This window comes from Salvelinus alpinus, chromosome 26 (genome assembly GCF_045679555.1).
Source record: "Salvelinus alpinus chromosome 26, SLU_Salpinus.1, whole genome shotgun sequence".
NCBI lineage: Eukaryota > Metazoa > Chordata > Actinopteri > Salmoniformes > Salmonidae > Salvelinus > Salvelinus alpinus.
In genome coordinates this window covers 12,539,895-12,567,089 of record NC_092111.1, presented here as the reverse complement: position 1 = coordinate 12,567,089, position 27,195 = coordinate 12,539,895, and the positions used below count along the sequence as shown (strand labels likewise).

The 27,195-nt window shown below is 42.3% G+C and overlaps 1 protein-coding gene and 1 long non-coding RNA gene across 2 annotated transcripts; one reads left to right on the top strand and one right to left on the bottom strand.

The window, feature by feature from the left end:
* Window positions 1-18,174: 18,174 nt before the first annotated feature.
* On the top strand, window positions 18,175-26,557 carry LOC139554722 (uncharacterized). The gene is made up of 3 exons (XR_011670882.1): window positions 18,175-18,313; window positions 18,547-18,657; window positions 26,146-26,557. It is a non-coding gene; the product is annotated as an uncharacterized lncRNA (long non-coding RNA).
* On the bottom strand, window positions 19,299-22,884 carry LOC139555375 (uncharacterized). Its single transcript, XM_071369131.1, has 14 exons — window positions 22,512-22,884; window positions 22,116-22,255; window positions 21,938-22,009; window positions 21,765-21,848; window positions 21,495-21,641; window positions 21,325-21,405; window positions 21,054-21,203; window positions 20,887-20,936; window positions 20,696-20,765; window positions 20,517-20,603; window positions 20,325-20,423; window positions 20,122-20,202; window positions 19,909-20,013; window positions 19,299-19,460 (listed from the first exon to the last, which is right to left on the bottom strand). Exons 1-14 carry the CDS (start codon window positions 22,675-22,677, stop codon window positions 19,299-19,301), a joined length of 1,494 nt encoding a protein of 497 aa, XP_071225232.1. The 5' UTR covers window positions 22,678-22,884.
* Window positions 26,558-27,195: the final 638 nt, after the last annotated feature.

Sequence of the window (27,195 nt, the reverse complement as noted above, 5' to 3'; positions counted from 1 at the left end):
ATTTACATTTACATTTAAGTAATTTAGCAGACACTCTTATCCAGAGCGACTTACAAATTGGTGCATTCACCTTATGATATCCAGTGGAACAACCACTTTACAATAGTGCATCTAACTCTTTTAAGGGGGGGGGGGGTTAGAAGGATTACTTTATCCTATCCTAGGTATTCCTTAAAGAGGTGGGGTTTCAGGTGTCTCCGGAAGGTGGTGATTGACTCCGCTGACCTGGCGTCGTGAGGGAGTTTGTTCCACCATTGGGGTGCCAGAGCAGCGAACAGTTTTGACTGGGCTGAGCGGGAACTGTACTTCCTCAGAGGTAGGGAGGCGAGCAGGCCAGAGGTGGATGAACGCAGTGCCCTTGTTTGGGTGTAGGGCCTGATCAGAGCCTGAAGGTACGGAGGTGCCGTTCCCCTCACAGCTCCGTAGGCAAGCACCATGGTCTTGTAGCGGATGCGAGCTTCAACTGGAAGCCAGTGGAGAGAGCGGAGGAGCGGGGTGACGTGAGAGAACTTGGGAAAGTTGAACACCAGACGGGCTGCGGCGTTCTGGATGAGTTGTAGGGGTTTAATGGCACAGGCAGGGAGCCCAGCCAACAGCGAGTTGCAGTAATCCAGACGGGAGATGACAAGTGCCTGGATTAGGACCTGCGCCGCTTCCTGCGTGAGGCAGGGTCGTACTCTGCGAATGTTGTAGAGCATGAACCTACAGGAACGGGTCACCGCCTTGATGTTAGTTGAGAACGACAGGGTGTTGTCCAGGATCACGCCAAGGTTCTTAGCACTCTGGGAGGAGGACACAATGGAGTTGTCAACCGTGATGGTGAGATCATGGAACGGGCAGTCCTTCCCCGGGAGGAAGAGCAGCTCCGTCTTGCCGAGGTTCAGCTTGAGGTGGTGATCCGTCATCCACACTGATATGTCTGCCAGACATGCAGAGATGCGATTCACCACCTGGTTATCAGAGGGGGGAAAGGAGAAGATTAATTGTGTGTCGTCTGCATAGCAATGATAGGAGAGACCATGTGAGGATATGACAGAGCCAAGTGACTTGGTGTATAGCGAGAATAGGAGAGGGCCTAGAACAGAGCCCTGGGGGACACCAGTGGTGAGAGCACGTGGTGCGGAGACAGATTCTCGCCACGCCACCTGGTAGGAGCGACCTGTCAGGTAGGACGCAATCCAAGCGTGGGCCGCGCCGGAGATGCCCAGCTCGGAGAGGGTGGAGAGGAGGATCTGATGGTTCACAGTATCAAAGGCAGCCCATAGGTCTAGAAGGATGAGAGCAGAGGAGAGAGAGTTAGCTTTAGCAGTGCGGAGCGCCTCCGTGACACAGAGAAGAGCAGTCTCAGTTGAATGACTAGTCTTGAAACCTGACTGATTTGGATCAAGAAGGTCATTCTGAGAGAGATAGCAGGAGAGCTGGCCAAGGACGGCACGTTCAAGAGTTTTGGAGAGAAAAGAAAGAAGGGATACTGGTCTGTAGTTGTTGACATCGGAGGGATCGAGTGTAGGTTTTTTCAGAAGGGGTGCAACTCTCGCTCTCTTGAAGACGGAAGGGACGTAGCCAGCGGTCAAGGTCAAAGTCTCAAAAGCATTCCACTGGGATGCTGGTCCATGTTGACTCCAATGCTTCCCATAGTTGTGTCAAGTTGGCTGGATGTCCTTTGGTTGGTGGACCATTCCTGATACACACGGGACAATGTTGAGCGTCAAAAACCCAGCAGCATTGCAGTTCTTGACAAACTCAAATCGGTGTGCCTGGCACCTACTACCATACCCCGTTCAAAGGCACTTCAATACTTTGTCTTGCCCATTCACCCTCTGAATGGCACACATACACAATCCGTGTCTCAATAGTCTCAAGGCTTAAAAATCCTTCACTAACCTGTCTCCTCCTCTTCATCTACACTGTGACATCAATAAGGGATCATAGCTTTCACCTGGATTCACCTAGTCCATCTATGTCATGGGAAGAGCACTCATGTTTTGTACACTCAGTGTATATTACACTGCTTTAATACTGCTAATTAATTTGGCAGACAGCAATGTTGTATTTCACACTAGAAACTCTGAATTCAATATACTGTATATGATTCATCAAGCTCTTCTCTGCCAAGGCAGAGTTAGAGGAAGATGTAAGTACGCATTTCACCTGTTCTACTCAGCGCATGGGATAAATACATTGATTCGATTTTCTGATAGAATATATTTGTTGCCATCTTGAGGCCTTTTCTACCTCTTTCAGGGCCGTGCCAATTAAATAAATACGTGAATGTCATGCAACTTCAGACCGTCTAACACCAATATAGCTTTTGTGTAGCAAGCAAATATCGCCATCAAGTTGACATACATCAATTCACTTTGATTAATTTACATTATTTCTACTATAATATAAAGCTCCATAATGAATATCTTAATACTGCACTATGGATACCATTATATACCCTTATAGAAGTCATAAAATGACTAAGCCTAGTTCATACCCTTCGTGTGCAACACAAGAACGCTTCACAAAATGCTAATCCTGCATTCTTGCGTAGTGTTTGTTTGTGTAGCTGCTTGTAGTTATTTCTTGTGTATGTATGAAGGGTATAAACTACGCTTTAGTCCCATGTCATCAAATGAATACCTAAATTAAAATTAAAAATTATGAAAGATACAATATTAATCAAAATACAAATGCTTTATTAAAACAACCATTAAAAAGGATGTAAGTGATTGAAAAATAAAATACATAGTTCCTCAAAGGCCAAAAAGTTTAGCACCACTTTCCTAATCGGAAGAGTAGAAGCTGCTGTCGGCCTACCCTCCTTGTAATTCTTTAATTTAGGCTAAATATCTACATCAAATTTAGAGGCTGCAATGGACGTGGATCAATGATTACAATAGAGAGATGGCATCAGATGTAAAATGTTGAATCAAGCTCATATCTAAAACACATTTGTTTGATCCATTTACATTGTTAAACTATTCTTAAAGTAGTCAACTAGCCGTAGGCCTACATGATGACTGATTCTGTAGGCTACATATTCATCTCATAGACTTTCATCATCCATCTTTAGAATTATACAAATGTGAAGCGACATTAATATGAAGAACGAACAAAGCACTATCCTAGGCCTACTCACATGTTCTTCTTCTTTGCCCGCACTTTTTGACATAGTAGGCATATTGACTAATATTGTAAACAAGTGATGTAATAACTGAAACTTTATTATCCTGTGTCTCCAGAAAAGGTAGGCCCTATGCCCCCCAAACGTCCGCTATCTGATAGACCTATGTTGTTGTACTGATATAAACACTATGAAAGGATATTGTAGCCTTAACCTATTGATATAGTCTACAGGATTATTTATGGTGTGCCCACTCCATAAAGCACCTCCAGTAGTGCCTGGGCTTGCTGCAACAGGTGCACTCCACAGACTCATACCTCAACCCTAAAATGTGATCCACATGTATTCGTTTTTCGAAACTGTCAGTTATTTGCAGTGATGGATTTAAAGCATTATCACGACTAACAGGCTGACAACACCAAAATGAATTTAGAAATCTATATTATTCAATTATTGCACCCACACTGCTTGGGCGCGCCAACGAGCGTCTGCATAGCAAAGGGCTAAAATAGAAGTCAGTTCTATTTCCGATGCAGATCGCACTGCAAGTCCTGCCTCTCCCATCTCCTCATTGGTTTATAGAAGCAGGTACCCACGTGCCATCTCCTCATTGGTTATACCCACGTGGATGACTGAAAAATGAACGAGGTCAGTGGCTGTAATGCACCTAATTTATGAAAGTTGCCAATCGCAATATAAAATCAAGAGAAGAAAAAGCCTGGAAGGAAGAGAGATGACTAGAAACGATTCGGTTGACCGTTTATGTGTGGAATAATTGGTGGAGTAGAGGACCTTGTGCATTACAGGTAAAATAACAACTCAATGTTTATATCCCAGGACAAATTAGCTAGCAACAGCAAGCTAGCTAAATAGGACAAATTAGCTAGCAAGTGCAAGCTAGCTAGCTAAATTGCCATAAATGTTTAATGCTTTTCGACCTGTCCCCAATTTAATGTAATTGGTTCAGAGTTTGGTTTGATATTTTAACCTGCGTGTCGTGATCTCGTTTGGTGTGGGGGGACAAAATAAATGTATGCACGATGGCGCACGCGCGCAGCTGGTTTGGGTTCTGTGTTACAGACAGTTTTTTGTGGTGCTTCGATGCACAAAGAGTCGGAAAACCGTGTGCACTTTGCCCATAAACTACCTGTGGTGCCAGTTAACAAAGCCAGAAAATTGCACCTGATACCTCTCTCAGTCGATGAGCGCTCAATTTGGATGTTATTTTGCCCCTAGCCTATTGATTGAAGAGGGTGCAACCTCCTGTAAATGTGCATTGCATTCGGAAAGTATCCAGACCCCTTGACTTTTTCCACTTTTTGTTACGTTGCACTCTTATTCTTAAATGGATAAAAAAAAAAAATCCTATTCAATCTACACACAATACCCCATAATGACAAACCAAAAAGAAGTTTTTAGAAGTTTTTGCAATTGAAAAAAATATATATAATAAGAAATACCTAATTTACATAAATATTCAGACCCTTTGCTTTGAGACTAGGGGTAGTTTTTTATTGCACCCAAATTACGACGTGCCGTGTAAAGGCACAGGGACAAAGACCAAACAAACACTCAACAAAAACACAGTGTTGAAACCCAAACAAAAGAGTGAGGAGTACCTCGAATAAATTACACACGCGCACAATGATTAACACACGGGACGAGACCCGTACTCATCTGCGCAATCCACAAGGGCACGAAAGCCCAAAACACACAGCACAGGTACTCACACATACCAACGGACATTGTAACAATTTTCAACAGTCCAATGGAAACCAAAGGGCACACTTATACAAGTCCTAATCAGTGGGAATAGGGGACTGGTGTGCGTAATGAAAGTTCCGGTGGGATCCCTGACATCCGCGAAGCGCAAGAAGCATGAATGCTCTGACTTCTGTGGCTAATGCAGAATTCGGATTGACCATGCAGAGTCCTTAATAGTAATAATAGTAATAATAATAATACTTGTTGTAATAATAGTAGTAATAATAATAATAGTAGTAATGATAGTAATAATAATAATAGTAGTACTACTAAAAATAGTAATAACAGTAATCATAACAGTAGTAATAATAGTAATAATAATAATACTTGTTGTAATAATAGTAGTAATAATAATAATAGTAGTAATAATAATAATAATAATAATAGTAGCACTACTAAAAATAGTAATAACAGTAATCATAACAGAAGTAATAATAGTAATAACAATAGTACTAATACTAATAACAATAGCAATCATAACCGTAGTAATAATAGTAATAAAAATAGTAATACTAGTACTATTAATAGTAATAGTAGTAATAATACCAATAGCAGTAATAATAACAACAGTAATAATAGTATTGCTCATAATAATAGTAATAAAATATTAACAATAGTAATAACTGTAATAATAATAGTAATAATAATAAGAACAATAGTAATAATAGTAATAATAATATCAACAGCAACAATAGTAATACTCATAATAATAGTAATAATAATCATAACAATAATAATGTTAATAATAATCATAATACTAGTAATAATAACAACAGTAAAAATAGTCACAATGGTCATAATAATAATACTAGTAATAATAATATCAATAGTAATAATTATAATGATAGTAATAATGATAGTAATACTAGTAGTAATAGTATTAATAATAATAAAAATAATAACATTTCTATAGCGCTTTTCATTTAATCTCAAAGCGCTTCAACAGCAAAAAAGAAACAAGCAATATATCAGGACAGGTCAAGAAATAGAGGCCATGTCTTTGAAAGCTGCATCCTCCGAAGATGGAGGGTCCGTTCATGGCTTGAGCGGAGAGAGCTGGTCAGAGAATGGTAGATGATGGTGATGGAGTTTGTTGATGATCTTGTAGAGAGAAAGTCTGGGAACCAGCCTGAGTCTTATAGCCACTGGATTTCTCTTCCACTCTGGGTAGCACCCACTTGGGTGATGCCTCAGCATTTCTGGGCACCAGAAAGCTCAACTCACAAAGTTCCAAATAGTAGCCAGTCGTCCTCACTACGAACACCTGCACCTCTCTGATTCAGAGGGGTTGAGTTAAATGCAGGAGACACATTTCAGTTGAATGCATTCAGTTGTGCAACTGACTAGGTATCTTCTTTCTTTACCTTTCCATCCCAGCATATTCTGTAGTATTCATAGTATATTCATAGTATATTGTGTATATATTCCTACTACCCTTCCTCCTTTTTAAAATATGTTTATATTACTTGTTGGTATTTATGTCTGTGTATGTGTGTGTGTGTTGCACTGTTGAGGAGAGCCTGTGAGTAAGCATTTTGCTGCAACATTTACGTCCTGTATTCTGGGAATGTGTATTTTGATATATTTTGATTTGATGATAGCCAGGCACTAATTAGCTAAATAAATAGTTAGTCTTTTATAAGGTATTATGAGCCAATGGTAACCTATTAGGCATTTATTCAGTATTTTTTCTTCTTTATCTAATACATTTGTTTATTCATTCACAACTAAGATGTTGCTGGGATCAGTATAGGACGTGTGGTCCCCTGGTCTTCTGGTACCAGAGCTGTGAGAAAGGATGCTTGGCCTAGCAGAGACGGCTCAGTGGCGGTAAGTGCACTGGCGGTAGGAAGAAATCAGAGAAAGAGACACACAAATGTAATGCCAATTCCTTAATATGTAATAGTGATTAGCACTTGGGAATGATGTGTTGCTAAAAAGCCAGGGCTGAATTTTTGTTGCAGTCAGCCAATGCTTGCCATAACAAAGGGGTTGAATACTTTTTGACTCAAGACATTTCAGCCTTTAATATTTTATTAATTTGTAAAAATGTCTAAAAAACTAAATTCCACTTTTACATTATGGGCTATTGTGTGTAGATCAGTGACACAAAAACTCAATTTAATAAATGTTATATTCAGGCTGTAACACAACAAAATGTGGAAAAAGTCAAGGGGTGTGAATACTTTCTGAAAGCACTGTACATATTGGTATGTTTAATCATAGAAATACAGTAGATACATTCTATTATGGTTTTCTTGGTAGCCTATTGGTTTCGCGGTTGTAAATGGAATAGTACATATTGGAAATGTATTTATGGTAGGCTGGCATTGCTTAATTGATTATGTGGGTCTAATTTGATCCACAGAAGTGTATTGTGCCATATCATAACGTGTTGCTGAACCCATGAGCAGCATGACTTTCCATGTTTGAAGCGGGCCTGTAAAGGCCTATTTTTTGGGCAAGACAGCTGTGCATGGCTGCATCTCACTGTAGCAGGCTGTAGACTATGTTTTGGTTATTTGCCTTTTGTTTGCTGCATTTGTTTACTGTTAATGTAACTAGCCTAAATATACTCTAGATTGTGTCATATCTTTATCAATCTGACATTTTGTTTACTAGTCATACTACTTGGTAACACTGTTTTGTTCTGTTCACGTTCATTCGTTGCATTCACAGTTGTGTCAGTAGGCTATTCTAAGCCAAACTGCTATTCAGTAGCCTATTTTTGTTTGCATGCATGAATAACTAGGCTACTAGGCTACTTTCAGCATTTAGTTTGTATTATTTTGGTTAAACATGTGTGTATACAGCTGCATTCACATAGGCTGTTTGTAATAAGTGAATTACCCTATCTATCTTGTAGCCTATATTCATTACCAAACAGCCTTGCTTTAGTGTGTAGGGCACTGTCCATTGTGCTGATACGCAGCGGAAATACTACAGATTTTGCACAAACACTACCTGTCACTTCAAATGCACTCAATGATCGCTGAGTCTCAGAATTTGAACTTTATGTTTGTGATATAAGCAGAATTCAATATAATTCCAATGCAAGAACCCCCCAAAAATGTGCCACCTCATCGACTGCCCCCTTAATAAATCTTTCCTGATGCCGGGTGAGCGACCTCGGCCATACGGGTCTGATTAAATGGCAATTCCTAAGACACAATGATCTAAGCCATCTCGATCCATTTGAACTATAGACTCGATGCTGGCGACAGGGGATTTACACATAACCTCAGACATGCACCCTTTTCCATACATGTTTCAGTGTAATCAATACAACAACTGTCTACAGTCAATCATTTCAAGGTAGGCCTATAGCGATAGAAATGAACTTACTTTTCAGGCCTCGTCGCTGTCCATGCTACAGGTCTAGCCTACGTTGGTCTCCAAAATGAGCCGGTAAAACATCGTACTTCATCTGAGGTTGCCAAAGCTTGAATGCTACTGAATATTAAACTGGCTTAGAAATAAGAATGAAGACAAATTCAAAACTACAATTGAAATTATTGCGTCACAATACCAGGCAGCCGTTGGCAGTGTACCCATGAGTTTACCAGTCAATTTCCAGGGTTAGAGTTCCAAGCCCATTCTATTCATTCTTATTTCTGTGAGCCCAGGCCTACTCCCATTATGATGTAATTTGCAGTCCACATCCTTAAGCATAAATCATAGACCACAGATGCTGCGACGCACTATTTTGCTCAAAATATTTAGATTTTACCCTTTGGTGTAAGCTATACAGTACCAGTCAGAAGTTTGGATGCACCCACTCATTCAAGGGTTTTTCTTTATTTTTACTATTTTCTACATTGTAGAATAGTGAAGACATCAAAACTATGAAACACATATGGAATCATGTAGTAACCAAAAAAGTGTTAAACAAATCAAAATATATTTTATATTTGAGATTCTTCAAAGTAGCCACCCTTTGCCTTGATAACAGCTTTGCACACTCTTGGCATTCTATCAGCCAGCTTCACCTGGAATGCTTTTTCAACAGTCTTGAAATAGTTCCCACATATGCTGAGCAATTGTTGGCTGCCTTTCCTTCACTCTGCGGTCAAATTAATCTCAAACCATCTCAATTGGGTTGAGGTCAGGTGATTGTGGAGGCCAGGTCATCTGGTACATCACTCCATCACTCATCTTGGTCAAATAGCCCTTAGACAGCCTGGAGGTGGGTTAGGTCATTGTCCTGTTGAAAAACAAATGACACTCCCACTAAACACAAACCAGATGGGCTGGCGTATCGCTGCAGAATGCGGTGGTAGCCATGCTGGTTAAGTGTGCCTTGAATTCTAAATAAAGCAAAGCACCCCCCCACCATCACACCTCCTCCTCCATGCTTCACGGTGGAAATCACACATGCAGAAATCATCCGTTCACCTACTCTGCATCTCACAAAGACACGGCCGTTGGATCCAAGAATCTCAAATCGCAGGTTGTCAAATGAAAAGGCTCCTTCGATAAAGTTGTTTTTGACTAAAATGAAAACATGTCATTTTCACAAGGTTGTGGAGTAACATGTTCAACTACTTATTATTGGCTCGAATTCGGGTTGTGCCGTTAAATTGACAAAATTAACAACCAATGCAAGAATTTTTCACTTCTCAAACCCCGCCTTGGTCTTCTTGGTTTGTTTCGCAAGCATTCAAGAAAGTCTTGTGATGTTGCGCCTCTTGGTTCAGAAATTCTGATGTAACATTAAGCCTGTTAGAAGAACAACATTTACAGGAAAAATGTACAGGAATCCAAGTCTCTCAGCCTCTCTGCATCTGAAATAACTATTGTTTAACGTTAAATACAGCCTCAGTGACTGTTCAAGCAAACAACACTGGAGGCCTATTGGAACTAATAAAAAGTATAAGGTTTACAAGTAATTAAATACAAAAAATATAGGCTATTTGGAAAGGACACAATGGCTGCAACTTCGGTCGGTGATGGTGGGAGTGGTTTTGCCGAATGGACCCATACGAGTTTGAGCCTTGAAAAATAGAAAATTATTGAGTAACTACTCTCATTCTACAGGTTTTTAAGCATCTAGTTACAGACGTTAGACTAAGACATCCAGAGCAACACATAGCAGGGAGCTCCAATATGATCAGGAAACTAGACCGGTTATATAGATTGCTGAAAATGACTGTCAATCATTTCTTGTATTAGTCATCTCAGGGATGGTAGTTGAAAAATGTAGCAGAAGCAATTTCCGGTTTAGCTCCTCACTAAACAGTCTATAGACATGAAATCATAAAATTACACAACTGAGTAGGACAAAATAAAACCACCAAAACTCGCAATCAAAAAAAAAACTGGCAGTGAAAGCAAAGATCCAAGTCATCTAACCAAAGGTAGTAACTGCAGGCAAGAGCGAAATGGATTCAATAGGGTTGGTTGTTTGAAAAGTTAAAATGAAATACTATTTTTAAATTAGTTTTCAAATAATTTGTTCTGCTTTTAAATTAGTTTTGCTCCTTTTGTTTGCAAATCTACAAACGATTCTCTCAACATCCATCACTTCTCTCATTCTTCACATTTTCAACTTTATTTCTGATGTTTACGATTTATTTTATTTTGAATTCAATACTTAAGGCGTGAAATTGACCCCATATTTTTCCCCCAAACAATATACAATATTGTTGCATTCCCTCCCCACCCCCATAACATCATAATAAACATAAAGGGCGTTTTACTAAGACATATGCAATGTACACAACTGAAAACTGCTCCCAAAAAGACAGGACACTGCCCTTGCCACCAAACTATACTTGATTTTCAGCACAGGGAAAGACCTCAAATTAAAAATATATTTATGTGATCAAGACAAAGGAGATGATTGTGGACTACAGGAAAAAGCGGACCTTCATGTCACGCCCTGGCCTTAGTATTCTTTGTTTTCTTTATTATTTTAGTTAGGTCAGGGTGTGACATGGGTATTTATGTGGGTTTTGTAGTGTCCAGGGTGATTGTAAGGTTTAGGGGGTTTATTTAGAGTAGTTGGGTTTATGTTTAGTATAGTTGTCTAGCAGTGTCTATGTTGTGTGTAGTTGTCTAGGAAAGTCTATGGTTGCCTGAATGGGTTCCCAATTAGAGACAGCTGGTTTCTGTTGTCTCTGATTGGGAGCCATATTTAAGGTAGCCATAGGCTTTAGTTTGTTATGGGGAATTGTCTATGTTGAACGTTTGTAGCCTGTGTGTGTGCACTACGTTTATAGCTTCACGGTTGTTTTGTTAGTTTGTAAGTGTTTTGTTTCGTTTTGCCTTCTTCAATAATAAAAGGAAGATGGCTTATTTTCCACATGCTGCGTTTTGGTCCGTCTCACTCCCACACGATCGTGACACTTCAGCAGTGAGGTAATGAGAGCCGCTACCTGACCAAAGCCCCGGATAAACCTCCGGTAGTAGTTGGCAAACCCTAGAAACCGCTGTACTTCCTTTACCATGGTGGGAGTCGGCCAATTACGCACGGCTGAAATGCGGTCACTCTCCATCTTTACCCCTGATGTCACGCCCTGGCCTTAGTATTCTTTGTTTTCTTTATGTTTTTTAGTTAGGTCAGGGTGTGACATGGGGAATGTATGTGTTTTGTAGTGTCTAGGGGTGTTGTATGGGGCAGAGTAGAGTAATGTTGTCTAGTTATGTCTATGGCTGCCTAGATTGGTTCTCAATCAGAGACAGCTGTCATTCATTGTCTCTGATTGGGAGCCATATTTAAGGCAGCCATAGGCAGCCTTGGTCCACTCTCTCTCACGAAGATGATCGTGACACCTGAAGTGGAAATGCGGTACCCTAGGAAGGAGACGGACTGTTGGAAGAACAGACATTTCTCAGCCTTGACGTACAGGTTTTGATATGTTTTACACTTTTTTGGTTACTACATGATTCTATTTGTGTTATTTCATAGTTTTGATGTCTTCACTATTATTCAACAATGTAGAAAATAGTAAAAATAAAGAAAAACCCTTGAATGAGTAGGTGTTCTAATAGCAATAAGGCACCTCTGAGGTTTGTGGTATATGGCCAATATACGACCCCTCCTTGGGCCTTATTGCTTAAATAACCCATATCTCTTTTATAACGGGATATTATCATTGACTATATGAATGTGCATGTATGAATGAGTCTGATTTACCGTTTTCAATGGCAGGTTCACCTTCTGAAGCCGGATGAGGTTCCCAAAGCCTGCTGCGCACCCACCAAGCTCAGTCCCATCTCTGTACTCTTCCACGATGACAACAACAACGTAAAACTAAAGAAGCATCGCAACATGGTGGTCAAGACCTATGGATGCCTGTGACACCAGTGGTAGCCCATCTATCTATTCTACATCATTTTAATCAACTTGATTGCTATTGTTCCAAAAGATACAAACAGGGTAATATAACTTGCAACCAGCAGTTGATAGCAATAATCTGTCAATATGCTGATAAATAGTATGTATCTAATATATTGATTTTGAGTCAGAGTGGTGTATGAACAACACCCATTGGACTTATAACCATACTTCACTTTTGATTAACTAAACTATTCAAATCTACAGTAATTAAGATAATTACATCCCCCCTTCATGTCATATATTCTGTGACCAATCAAAGCTGCAAAGTACTGTATCATAAATGCAATCAATGCTAAAATTCGACCCTTTTGATGGCTATAATATCTTGTTGAACCATGAATTTCTCATTGTCTCTTTTAGATGTACTAAACATGGTTTGCAAAACGTACATGTTTTTTTCTTCTTCTTTAATCATACTTTTAACCAGTACAAGTTAGTAACAATGGAAAATGGCAACAATAAATTGTATTGTATGTATTGTATGTATATTGAAATTGTATGCCATTTTTGTATGTACAGAGGAACAAATACACAGTGATGTATGTCCTTGTCAACAGATATCTGGAGGACTGTATACTGCTATATTTGTAATAAAATAAACTACACTGAACAAAAAAACGCAACATGTAAAAGGTTGGTCCCATGTTTCATGAGCTGAAATGAAAGATCCCGAAAATGTTCTATATGCCTAAAAAAAAAAAATGGTGAGCATTTCGCCATTGCCAAGATAATCCATCCACATTGAAAGGTGCACCATATCAAGAAGCTGATTAAACAGCATGATCATTACACAGGTGCACCTTTTGCTGGGGACAAAAAGCCACTAAAATGTGCAGTTTTGTCACAACACAATGCCACAGATGTCTGAAGTTCTGAGGGAATGTGCAATTGGTATGCAAACTGCAGGAATGTCCACCAGAGCTGCTGCCAGAGAATTGAATGTTCATTTCTCTACCATACGTCGCCTCCAATGTAATTTTAGAGAATTTGGCAGTACATCCAAACGACAATTTTCCTGTCCTGCTAGCCATTCAAAATTTAACGATTACTTTTGGGTGTCAGGGAAAATGTATGGAGAATAAAGTACATTCTTTTCCTTAGAAATGTAGTGAAGTAAAAGTAAAAGTTGTCAAAACTATAAATAGTAAAGTACAGATACCCCCCAAAACTACTTAAGTAGTACTTGAAAGTATTTTTACTTAAGTACTTTACACCACTGTAGGTGCTTCAATAGAGTCTGACGTTCAGGGGTGGTTGGACATATAAGATGGGGTGCTGGTGAGCCCCCATTTTAGGTCGTCACACAAATATTCCCCCACCCATGTCCAGGGGTCTCAGTGTTATGTCCCTTGAAATATATGTACTTTTGGTAATACTTTGTGAGTAGGCAACAAATAAAATCATCTTAAATTGACATGTTGAATTTTTTTGCCATAGTAAATGGTGTATTGCGCAAATTTCCCTAATGCGGACAGTTTGTGTTACTACCTTACCCAAGCTTGCATTTTCACCCCATAAGACAAAATGTTAACCTCAGATTGGTGATGTTAGTCTAAAAGTTTATGGACATCACGATGACATAAGATTGATTGTTTTAAACAGATCAATATCTTAGGTTTTGTACCATTGATTTTTCTAAGCGCTGGGATGCGCAGAACTTAGAACGCAGAGTTAATGAAATGCCCAGGAAATGGCACAGAACATTTGGGGACGGTCTTTCCATAAAAGTCAATGGCCACACACCAATACATGGATTTGACAGTCAAACTATTACTTAAATAGCAGTCAACTGTTGTCACCGTTGTTATTCTATAGAGGGTCGTGATTCATTTAGGTTAACTAACAAAAAAAGTGGTCTGGTCCCTTTTCCATGATGGAAGCCTCCCGAAATCAACATCCAACATTACAAAATATAGATATAAGCCTTCAAGTATTCATCTAACCAACTTCTTCAGGGCCAGCCAGGCCCCCTGTCGCCCCCCACGCGCCCTGAAACCCAACCCCCATAAGAATCAATCAATCAATCAAGTTTATTTTATATAGCCCTTCGTACATCAGCTAATGTCTCGAAGTGCTGTACAGAGACCCAGCCTAAAACCCCAAACAGCTAGAATGCAGGTGTAGAAGCACGGTGGCTAGGAAAAACTCCCTAGAAAGGCCAAAACCTAGGAAGAAACCTAGAGAGGAACCAGGCTATGAGGGGTGGCCAGTCCTCTTCTGGCTGTGCCGGGTGGAGATTATAACAGAACTATGCCAAGATGTTCAAAAAATGTTCATAAGTGACAAGCATGGTCAAATAATAATCATGAATAATATTCAGTTGGCTTTTCATAGCCGATCATTAAGAGTTGAAAAACAACAGGTCTGGGACAGGTGGCGGTTCCATAACCGCAGGCAGAACAGCAGCAAGGCCAGGCGGACTGGGGACAGCAAGGAGCCACCACGCCCGGCAGTCCCGACGTATGGTCCCAGGGCTCAGGTCCTCCGAGAGAAAGAAAGAGAGAAGGAGAAAATTAGAGAGAGCCAAGATTTTCAAAATGTTCATAAATGACAAGCATGGTCAAATAATAATCAGGAATAAATCTGTTGGCTTTTCATAGCCGATCATTAAGAGTTGAAAACAGCAGGTCTGGGACAGGTAGGGGTTCCGTAACCGCAGGCAGAACCGTTGAAACTGGAATAGCAGCAAGGCCAGGCGGACTGGGGGCAGCAGGGAGTCGTCATGCCCGGTAGTCCTGACGTATGGTCCTAGGGCTCAGGTTCTCAGAGAGAGAAAGAAAGAGAGAACGAGAGAATTAGAGAAAGCATACTTAAATTCACACAGGACACTGGATAAGACAGGAGAAGTACTCCAGGTATAACCAACTGACCCTAGCCCCCCGACACAAACTACTGCAGCATAAATACTGGAGGCTGAGACAGGAGCGGTCAGGAGACACTGTGGCCCCATCCGAAGATACCCCCGGACAGGGCCAAATAGGAAGGATATAACCCCACCCACTTTGCCAAAGCACAGCCCCCGCACCACTGGAGGGATATCTTCAACCACCAACTTATAATCCTGAGACAAGGCCGAGTATAGCCAACAAAGATCTCCACCACAGCACAAACCAAGGGGGGGCGCCAACCCAGACAGGAAGATCACGTCAGTAACTCAACCCACTCAAGTGACGCACCCCTCCCAGGGACGGCATGAAAGAGCACCAGCAAGCCAGTGACTCAGCCCCTGTAACAGGGTTAGAGGCAGAGAATCCCAGTGGAGAGAGGGGAACCGGCCAGGCAGAGACAGCAAGGGCGGTTCGTTGCTCCAGAGCCTTTCCGTTCACCTTCACACTCCTGGGCCAGACTACACTCAATCATATGACCTACTGAAGAGATAAGTCTTCAGTAAAGACTTAAAGGTTGAGACCGAGTCTGCGTCTCTCACATGGGTAGGCAGACTGTTCCATAAAAATGGAGATCTATAGGAGAAAGCCCTGCCTCCCGCTGTTTGCTTAGAAATTCTAGGGACAATTAGGAGGCCTGCGTCTTGTGACCGTAGCGTACGTATTGGTATGTACGGCAGGACCAACTCGGAAAGATAGGTAGGAGCAAGCCCATGTAACGCTTTATAGGTTAACAGTAAAACCTTGAAATCAGCCCTTGCCTTAACAGGAAGCCAGTGTAGGGAAGCTAGCACTGGAGTAATATGATCAAATTTCTTGGTTCTAGTCAGGATTCTAGCAGCCGTATTTAGCACTAACTGAAGTTTATTTAGTGCTTTATCCGGGTAGCCGGAAAGTAGAGCATTGCAGTAGTCTAACCTAGAAGTAACAAATGCATGGATTCATTTTTCTGCATCATTTTTGGACAGAAAAATTCTGATTTTTGCAATGTTACGTAGATGGAAAAAAGCTGTCCTTGAAACAGTCTTGATATGTTCGTCAAAAGAGAGATCAGGGTCAAGAGTAACGCCGAGGTCCTTCACAGTTTTATTTGAGACGACTTTACAACCATCAAGATGAATTGTCAGATTTAACAGAAGATCTCTTTGTTTCTTGGGACCTAGAACAAGCATCTCTGTTTTGTCCGAGTTTAAAAGTAGAAAGTTTTCAGCCATCCACTTCCTTATGTCTGAAACACAGGCTTCTAGCGAGGGCAATTTTGGGGCTTCACCATGTTTCATTGAAATGTACAGCTGTGTGTCATCCGCATAGCAGTGAAAGTTAACATTATGTTTTCGAATAACATCCCCAAGAGGTAAAATATATAGTGAAAACAATAGTGGTCCTAAAACGGAACCTTGAGGAACACCGAAATGCACAGTTGATTTGTCAGAGGACAAACCATTCACAGAGACAAACTGATATCTTTCCGACAGGTAAGATCTAAACCAGGCCAGAACTGGTCCGTGTAGACCAATTTGGGTTTCCAGTCTCTCCAAAAGAATGTGGTGATCGATGGTGTCAAAGGCAGCACTAAGGTCTAGTAGCACGAGGACAGATGCAGAGCCTCGGTCTGACGCCACCAAAAGGTCATTTACCACCTTCACAAGTGCAGTCTCAGTGCTATGATGGGGTCTAAAACCAGACTGAAGCATTTCGTATACATTGTTTGTCTTCAGAAAGGCAGTGAGTTGCTGCGCAACAGCTTTTTCAAAAAATTTTGAGAGGAATGGAAGATTCGATATAGGCCGATAGTTTTTTATATTTTCCGGGTCAAGGTTTGGCTTTTTCAAGAGAGGCTTTATCACTGCCACTTTTAGTGAGTTTGGTACACATCCGGTGGATAGAGAGCTGTTTATTATGTTCAACATAGGAGGGCCAAGCACAGGAAGCAGCTCTTTCAGCAGTTTAGTAGGAATAGGATCCAGTGTGCAGCTTGAAGGTTTAGAGGCCATGATTATTTTCATCATTGTGTCAAGAGATATAGTACTAAAACACTTAAGTGTCTCTCCCGATCCCAGGCCTTGGCAGAGCTGTGCAGATCCAGGACAGCTAAGCCCTGGAGGAATACGCAGATTCAAAGAGGAGTCCGTAATTTGCTTTCTAATGGTCATGATCTTTTCCTCAAAGAAGTTCATGAATTTATTACTGCTGAAGTGAAAGCCATCCTCTCTTGGGGAATGCTGCTTTTTAGTTAGCTTTGCAACAGTATCAAAAATAAATTTTGGATTGTTCTTATTTTCCTCGATTAAGTTGGAAAAGTAGGATGATCGAGCAGCAGTGAGGGCTCTTCGGTACTGCACGGTACTGTCTTTCCAAGCTAGTCGGAAGACTTCCAGTTTGGTGTGGCGCCATTTCCGTTCCAATTTCCTGGAAGCTTGCTTCAAAGCTCGGGTATTTTCTGTATACCAGGGAGCTAGTTTCTTATGACAAATGTTTTTCGTTTTTAGGGGTGCAACTGCATCTAGGGTATTGCGCAAGGTTAAATTGAGTTCCTCAGTTAAGTGGTTAACTGATTTTTGTCCTCCGACGTCCTTGGGTAGGCAGAAGGAGTCTGGAAGGGCATCAAGGAATTTTTGTGTTGTCTGAGAATTTATAGCACGACTTTTGATACTCCTTGGTTGGGGTCTGAGCAGATTATTTGTTGCGATTGCAAACGTAATAAAATGGTGGTCCGATAGTCCAGGATTATGTGGGAAAACATTAAGATCTACAACATTTATTCCATGGGACAAAACTAGGTCCAGAGTATGACTGTGGCAGTGAGTAGGTCCAGAGACATGTTGGACAAAACCCACTGAGTCGATGATGGCTCCGAAAGACTTTTGGAGTGGGTCTGTGGACTTCTCCATATGAATATTAAAATCACCAAAAATTAGAATATGATCTGCTATGACTACAAGGTCTGATAGGAATTCAGGGAACTCAGAGAGGAACGCTGTATATGGCCCAGGAGGCCTGTAAACAGTAGCTATAAAAAGTGATTGAGTAGGCTGCATAGATTTCATGACTAGAAGCTCAAAAGACGAAAACGTCATTTTTTTTTTTTGTAAATTGATACGACCTGCCCAAATACGACCTGCCCTTTCGGATCACAGCCATGTCAACAGTGGGCGTCAGGCTTGTAAGAGACATGAATTATATGTGAGATTCAGTGAACAAGGCTGGAAGGTGAGATTCTATCTCTCTTAACTACTCATTGTACTGAATAGATAATCATGAGCTAACATTGTACCACCTTATTTGCTGTAACACACAGTTAGTATTTTTTAGGGAAGCAAGGCATTTGTGTAGGATGTGCATTGTAGAGTATGTTCTTTGCATTCTTTATCATGTATTTCTCATAGAAAGAGTCTATTCATCTAATCTTGTCATTCGATTTCTATGGTGTTTCTCTCCATTAGGACTGGGTATTGGCTCCTACGGGTTACTCTGCCTTCTACTGTGATGGAGAATGCCTCTACCCTCTGTGTTCCTGCATGAACTCCACCACCCACACTATGATCCAACTAGTGGTCAGTATGCACTACTACACCCTCTCTCACATGAACGCTAACATTACTGGTTTCAGTGGGAAAGATGGTAAATGGTTCAGACATTAATGGCAAATATAAAAAACTAAGATACACAAGTTACTGGAGTCTACAATGGCAGACTGTTAATGTATAGTAGGAATAGTGGGCAAGAAAAAAGATTTAACTGCCTTTGAACAGGGTATGGTAGTAGGTGCCAGGCGCACCGGGTTAAGTGTGTCAAGAACTGCAACACTGCTGTTTTTTTCATGCTCAACAGTTTCCCATGCTTATCAAGAATGGTCCACCACCCAAAGGATGTCCAGCCAACTTGACACATGGGCCAGCATCCTTGTGGAACGCTTAGGGCAGCTTGTAGAGTCCATGCTCCGACGAATTGAGGCTGTTCTGAGGGGAAAAGGGTGTGCAACTCAGTATTAGGAAGATGTTCCTAATGTTTTGTGCACTCAGTGGATGTAGTCCTACATGTTTTTAAATAGTACACTATCACAACCCACAGTACAAAACCATATAAAGTGTGGGCCTGTAGTATCTGTAAATCAACTAAACGTTTTTTTAAATTTCCATATGCAGAAAGTAAAGCATCATTGTTCATGTAATATTCTAATATTAGCATTATAACTCTAGGAAGAGGAAATGGTCATAAAATCAAATAAATGAAAAGACGGAAACCAAAATGTTTTTGAACTACAACTTGTTTTATTTAAAAATGTCAAATTCAGTGCAAAGTAATGTAGTGCATTGGTGTCTAGATCCCTGTTGGGTGGCAAAGTGTCACAAGAATCCTGTGGGGAGAGAAAACAAGAGAATACATTAAATTAATGGGTGTTAACTAATCAGGGCACAACAAAGCACTTCAAGTCCTCAATTCCTTCAAAAGAGAGAAGGAGAAAGGAGTATGGTCCCTGCAGTAGGACTACATGCTGGCCATGAGGTTCTCCAAGTGGTACTCCAGGAGGCTGGAGAGCTCAGTGACCAGAGACTCTGGGTTAAAGTACCAGGCCAGCTGCTGGCCAAACATGTCATCTAGCAGAACCATCAGCCCGCCCTGAAGAGAACACCACACAACACATAGAAAATGGCTCTGAGTTACTAGCTAATCAAGAGGAGAGAGACAATTAGAAATACTCCCCCTAAAATGGCATTGGAACCTGGTTAACCATGAATAAGGAGGTAAAAAGGAAGTACACTTAAGAATATGGAAGTAAAAAGAAGTAATCTCTTTACTCTTACATTGAGCAGCAGCAGGTATCTGTCAGCCTCTGGCTCCATGTTGGCAGCAGTGGGCAGGAAGGAGTACAGGAGAGCGTACAGACGCTCCACGAACCCACCAGGGTGCTAAAGGAAACAAAGGAGGAGAAAAGAGGAGAGAATAGAAGAGAAGAGGAATTTAAGTGAAACTGCTAATAGAGATATCAAAACATGTACCGGTGAGATGCTACTTACCACCATCAGGGACTTCTGAGCTGTCATTAACCCAAACAGCACCAGCTCAAAGAGGACATCTATCATGTTCACATGATGGATCTAGGACAAGAAAACACATTTGGAGAAAATAGGAATGATTTCATATAGATCAGCTACTGTGATGTATAAAAGACATGCATGTGGAAGAACTCAGTGAGACTTGAAAGAGTTAATGAACTCACCTTTGCCTCAGCCAGCTCCCTCTCAATGTCATTCCGCTTGGAGGGGTCACTCAGGTAGTCCACAAAGTCCTTATAGGTACGGATGAACTTGGCCTCGTCCTATGACAAAGAAAAGAGCATCTTAGTGAACAGAACATATATCCCCTCAGGTACGCATTCTTTCCCTTGAAAGAGAATGAGTTAGTGAGTTACCATGTGGTTGGCCTGAACCAGTGCGCCCAGGAGGACCTTTCCCGCCACAAACAGACGGTTTCTGCTCAGGGTGGAACCAAGCAGGGTCTAGGGAAGAGGGAATAGTTAGGGTGAGACATCTTCCTCTAGGAGACAGAACAAGAAGTCACAGAGAGAAAAAGAAAAGTGGGGCCACTCACAGTGAAGGCCTGGCGCAGGGAGACGAGCCTCAGGGCGATGTCCTCCACTCTCTTGGTGATAAGGTAGAGGCTGTGAAAGGGAGGGAATGGAGCATGTCAACCATTAGAGTCAATGGGGGATAACAGCATTATGACCACTATCCTTCAGTATCTGACAAGCCCAGACTACACAGACATTTAGAGGAACTCACTTTAGCAGAGGAACCTCCCTCTCCTCAGGCAGCAGGTCCTCCTCCCAGCCCTACGACAACAAAACAAGCATTCAAAATCAGTGACCAATGCAATGACATAACAAACAACCGGTCAATGGAAGGATCTTAATGCTCCTAGTCAATAGTATGTGTGTGTAACGTCTGACCTCATAGCAGTTGTGGCCCTCAGGCTCTGGGTCAGTGAACTGCTGAGTGGTGGGCGTAGAGAAGGAGGCAGCCTCCGACCACGCTGAAGAGGAGAGAAGCCCGTCCAGCCCCATGTGGAGAGTGGCGTACACCACTGAGACATCAGTCTGCTGCTCAAAACACACACAACACACCTGTTTACCACACACACGTTATTAGAAAACACACCAAATCTAATGCAAAAATGCCCAGTAATGTCTAGTCTATATACATAGGAAATCATTTATTTACCTGGTAGCAGCCAAGCGTCACGTCCACAGACGTCTCGTGGCGGAGGTGAGACGCATAGTGGGTCACCCTGCCAGCCACACGCTGACAGAGAGAGAATACATGTTAAGGCCAAATGGAATAAGTGAAGAAAAGCCTAATCTAATACTATTTCAGTAGTATTTACGGCTTACCTGGATCCAAGTGATGGACTGCACTTTGATGGCACAGTAGGGGATCCCCTCTGGACTAAGCCTGGCTGTCTCCTTGGAGATGGCCCACACCAGTTGAGTCTCCAGGCCTCTCACCCTACTCACGTGGTGCATCCTCACCACCACCTGCTGTTGAGATAAACAACAAGACAACATCAACAAAACCACTTCAGCAATTGCTGTGACACATTTCCACCAAGATCAAATGACTGACAATGTAGATTAGGATTAGGTAGTTACAAAGACACATACTTGGGATCCCCCACGCATGTAGGTGATGATGGGGCTGATGAACTGGAAAGTTCTCCAAGCTTTAACCACCGGACCGGCATTGTTCTGCACATTACAATACATTCATGTTGGAAACAGTAAACATTGTAACCGTGATGTGACTGTGTGTGTGTGTGGGGGGGGGGGTCTCTTACCCTGATCACAACAGGCCCACAGTACAGGGGGCTGAACCTAATCGGAATCAACTGCCAATTGCCAGTGGCCTCCTAAAGCAGAAAGCAGACAAGAGATTTGTTTAATGTCAAGGAGACACAACTTGAATATCTGGGATATTTTTCAAACATAAAACCCCAAACTTTCAGAAAAGTGTACCTCAAGGATAGTCTGCACATCTGGCACATCCTCAAGGATGATAGCAGCATTCTGGACATCAAGGAGGACTGGCAGCTGTGGAACATCTGGCACATCATCCAATGGCACATCCAACTGGACCTCATCCAGGACAGTTGTTTCTAAAATTAGGAACATTGGAATATAAAATAAACAATAGTTAGGACATAAAACGTAGCAAGATTGCTAATACTAGCTAGCAAAAGTCAATCGCTTAGCAACAGTTACTGAAGTTAATGTTAGCTAGCAAGCTAGCTAGCTACAACATCTCTAGCACAAGCATTTTTGCCAAGTCTGAATGATAGAAATACACAACATTTCGCAAATTATAATTACATTGTTAAATGTGGTAAAACAAGAGTTTTAAACTCCACATACCCTCTTCGAAGTCGCTGTCGCTGTCCACCTGTCGACAATCACGAACCCTGCAAAACAGAAAAAGACAAGAAAAACAAGCCACAAATGAATTTGAACAACCTGTCGACGCAGTAGGCCGCCGACGTCCACGCACTCTCTCCGCCAATTTTGAAAAGCACCCAGGCATTTTCCAGTCGATGTTCTTTCTCAGGTGTCAAAAATCAATCAAGTTTGTTGTCAGCAGCAAACTGAAGTTGTTTTCGCACAGAAAACGTTCCATAGAACGTCGGTTAGATGTCTCTTGGCAACACACGTTCGAAAATTATTGTTTACAAAATTGCCAACTGTGTCGCCATAGAAATGAGTTTGGAATTCTATGATTCCTTTAGAATCCGTTAAAATTGCTCTTCATCATTCTACATACGTTGACGTTCTCCTTCGTAGCTCAGTTGCTAGAGCATGACACTTGCAACGCCAGGGTAGTGGGTTCGATTCCCGTCATCACCCATACATAAACGACAGCAGGTGTTATTGTAAGTCGCTTTGGATAAAAGCGTATTCTTTTACATATATTATTTTTATATATTCACTTACAATGTCGAGAAAAAGGCTCAATTCAGGAGGGAGTTACGAAATCCATGTCCAAAAGTAGTTTTCTTTGCCTGATGTCATTAGAAATTACATAGAATTAATAATTAGCTTGTTCTCTACAATATTATAACATTAATATACTTGTACTTGACAGCGTTGATCATTTGCTGTGACCATTGCTAGTTTAGACTGCACCGCACTTGGTTGTATGTGTTCCATATTTGGTGTTGTGAGGTTACAATCTCAGAGTAAATCGTCGGTAACTTTTCAACCATATATGGTAGAGACATTGGGTTTAGACTATTGTTTTCTGACATAATGTTCTATTGATTGGGCATATTTGTAAACCTTCCTATATATCGTTGGTATAATATAAAATACAAATACCAAATATGGTGTTGGAAGAATGAGACAAACAAGGTGTGTAGTGGTCTGGGTGTAGCTGGTGCAGAGGAGTCAGGCGTAGGACGGCAGAAATGAGTAACACAAGTAACTTTACTCAAATATTCCAATAACATGTCGTAATACCGAGCCCACAATAACAGACCAAACATACATAAAACAATCACGCACAAAAACCATGGGGAAAACAGAGGGTTAAATAATGAACATGTCATTGGGGAATTGAAACCAGGTGTGTAAAACAAAGACAAAACAAATGGAAATTAAAAGTGGATCGGCGATGGCTATGACTTCGGCGGAAGTCGTGACAGTACCCCCCCCCCCCACCCCCCCGTGCGTCGACACCAACCTCGGGGACAACACGGAGGAAGAGGCGCAGGCCGATCCGGATGGAGATGGTGGAACTCCCGCAGCAACGAAGGGTCCAAAACGTCCTCCATCGGCACCCAGCATCTCTCCTCCGGACCGTACCCCTCCCACTCCACGAGTTACTGAAGGCCCCTCGCCCGACGCCTCAAGTCCAGTATGGCTCGAATAGCATACGCCGGGGCCCCCTCAATGTCCAGAGGGGGCGGAGGAACCTCCCGCACCTCAGACTCCTGGAGTGGACCAGCCACCATTGGCCTGAGGAGAGACACATGGAATGAGGGGTTAATACGGTAATCGGGGGGAAGCTGTAACCTGTAGCAAACCTCGTTCAGTCTCCTCAGGACTTTGAATGGCCCCACAAACCGCGGGCCAGGCTTTCGGCAGGCGGAGGGGCAGGTTTCGGGTCGAACACCGGGGCCTCACTGCGGTGGCGGTCGGCGCTCACCTTCTGACGCCTCACGGCCCGTTGCAGGTGCACATGAGCGGCTTCCCAGGTCTCCTCCGAGTGCTTAAACCATGTGGCGGAGCGAGTTTTGGGCCATCTCTGCCCAGGGGATGAACGCCGCCCACTCCCCCGGCCGGTCCTGGCAATAAGACCGCAGAAACCTACCAACATCCTGGTTTACTCTCTCCACCTGCCCGTTACTCTCGGGGTGAAAACCAGAGGTAAGGCTGACCGAGACCCCCAGACGTTCCATGAACGCCCTCCAGTCCCTTGACGTGAACTGAGGACCTCGATCAGACACTATATCCTCAGGCACCCCGTAGTGCCAGAAGACGTGTGTAAACAGAGCCTCCGCCGTCCCCCGTAGGGAGACTGGGCAAAGGAAGGAGACGCCAGGACTTAGAGAACTGATCCACAACGACCAGGATTGTGGGGTTACCCTGTGAGGGAGGAAGATCCGTGAGGAAGTCCACCGATAGGTGCGACCACGGCCGTTGTGGAACGGGTAAGGGCTGTAACTTCACTCTGGGCAGGTGCCTAGGGGCCTTGCACTGGGCGCACACCGAGCAGGAGGAAACATAAACCCTCACGTCCTTGGCCAATGTGGACCACCAGTATTTCCCACTAAGACAACGCACTGTCCGACCGATGCCAGGATGACCAGAGGAGGGTGACGTGTGGGCCCAATAGATCAAATGGTCGCGGACAGCAGACGGAACGTACAGACGCCCAGCTGGACACTGGAGGGGAGTGGGCTCTGTACGTAACGCCCGCTCGATGTCCGCGTCCAGCTCCCATACCACCGGTGCCACCAGGCAAGAGGCCGGAAGTATGGGAGTGTGATCTATGAACCGCTCCTCTGTGTCATACATCCGGGACAGTGCGTCTGCCTTAGCATTCTGGGAACCTGGTCTGTAGGACAGGGTGAAAACAAAACGGGTAAAGAACATGGCCCCACTTGCCTGGCGAGGGTTCAGTCTCCTCGCCGCCCGGATGTACTCCAGATTGCGGTGGTCAGTCCAGATGAGAAAAGGGTGTTTAGCCCCCTCAAGCCATTGTCTCCACGCCTTCAGAGCCTTGACAACAGGGCTGAGCTTCTTCAAAAAGAATGCACAGGGGCGGAGCTTTGGTGGCGTACCCGAGCGCTGAGAGAGCACGGCTCCTACCCCAGCCTCGGACACGTTCACCTCCACTATGAACACCAAAGAGAGATCCGGATGGGCCAGCACGGGAGCCGAGGTAAACAGAGCTCTCAGCTGACCAAAAGCCCTGTCCGCCTCAGCCGACCACTGCAAACGCACCGGTCCCCCCTTCAACAGTGAGGTAATGAGAGCCGGTACCTGACCAAAGCCCCGGATATACCTCCGGTAGTAGTTGGCAAACCCTAGAAACCGCTGTACTTCCTTTACCATGGTGGGAGTTGGCCAATTACGCACGGCTGAAATGCGGTCACTCTCCATCTTTACCCCTGAAGTGGAAATGCGGTACCCTAGGAAGGAGACGGACTGTTGGAAGAACAGACATTTCTCAGCCTTGACGTACAGGTTTTGATATGTTTTACACTTTTTTGGTTACTACATGATTCCATTTGTGTTATTTCATAGTTTTGATGTCTTCACTATTATTCAACAATGTAGAAAATAGTAAAAATAAAGAAAAACCCTTGAATGAGTAGGTGTTCTAATAACAATAAGGCACCTCTGAGGTTTGTGGTATATGTTCAATATACCACCCCTCCTTGGGCCTTATTGCTTAAATAACCCATATCTCTTTTATAACAGGATATTATCATTGACTATAATGAAAATGCATGTATGAATGAGTCTGATTTGCCGTTTTCAATGGCAGGTTCACCTTCTGAAGCCGGATGAGGTTCCCAAAGCGTGCTGCGCACCCACCAAGCTCAGTCCCATCTCTGTACTCTTCCACGATGACAACAACAACGTGATACTAAAGAAGCATCGCAACATGGTGGTCAAGACCTTTGGATGCCTGTGACACCAGTGGTAGCCCATCTATCTATTCTACATCATTTTAATCAACTTAATTGCTATTGTTCCAAAAGATACAAACAGGGTAATATAACTTGCAACCAGCAGTTGATAGCAATAATCTGTCAATATGCTGATAAATAGTATGTATCTAATATATTGATTTTGAGTCTGAGAGTGGTATATGAACAACACCCATTGGACTTATAACCATACTTCACTTTTGATTAACTAAACTATTCAAATCTACAGTAATTCAGATAATTACATCCCCCTTCATGTCATATATTCTGTGACCCATCAAAGCTGTAAACTACTCTATCATAAGTGCAATCAATGCTAAAATTCGACCCTTTTGATGGCTATAATATCTTGTTGAACCATGAATTTCTCATTGTCTCTTTTAGATGTACTAAACATGGTTTGCAAAACGTACACGTTTTTTTCTTCTTCTTTAATCATACTTTTAACCAGTACAAGTTAGTAACAATGGAAAATGGCAACAACAACAAAATGTTTGGCCATTTTTGTATGTACAGAGGAACAAATACACAGTGATGTATATCCTTGTCAACAGATATCTGGAGGACTGTATACTGCTATATTTGTAATAAAATAAACTACACTGAACAAAAAAACACAACATGTAAAAGGTTGGTCCCATGTTTCATGAGCTGAAATGAAAGATCCCGAAAATGTTCTATAAGCCAAAAAAAAAAAATTGTGAGCATTTCTCCATTGCCAAGATAATCCATCCACATTGAAAGGTGCACCATATCCAGAATCTGATTAAACAGCATGATCATTTACACAGGTGCACCTTTTGCTGGGGACAAAAGGCCACTAAAGTGTGCAGTTTTGTCACAACACAATGCCACAGATGTCTGAAGTTCTGAGGGAATGTGCA

What these genes read in the sequence shown, in the direction of transcription:
- LOC139555375 (XM_071369131.1), bottom strand. Translation starts at nt 22,677, where the DNA reads ATGCCTGGGTGCTTTTCAAAATTGGCGGAGAGAGTGCGTGGACGTCGG. An exon ending in GTGGGCCTGTTGTGATCAGG is followed by an intron (nt 21,849 to 21,937) that starts GTAAGAGACCCC and finishes TGTAATGTGCAG; the next exon opens with AACAATGCCGGTCCGGTGGT. An exon ending in ACATGCGTGGGGGATCCCAA is followed by an intron (nt 21,642 to 21,764) that starts GTATGTGTCTTT and finishes TTATCTCAACAG; the next exon opens with CAGGTGGTGGTGAGGATGCA.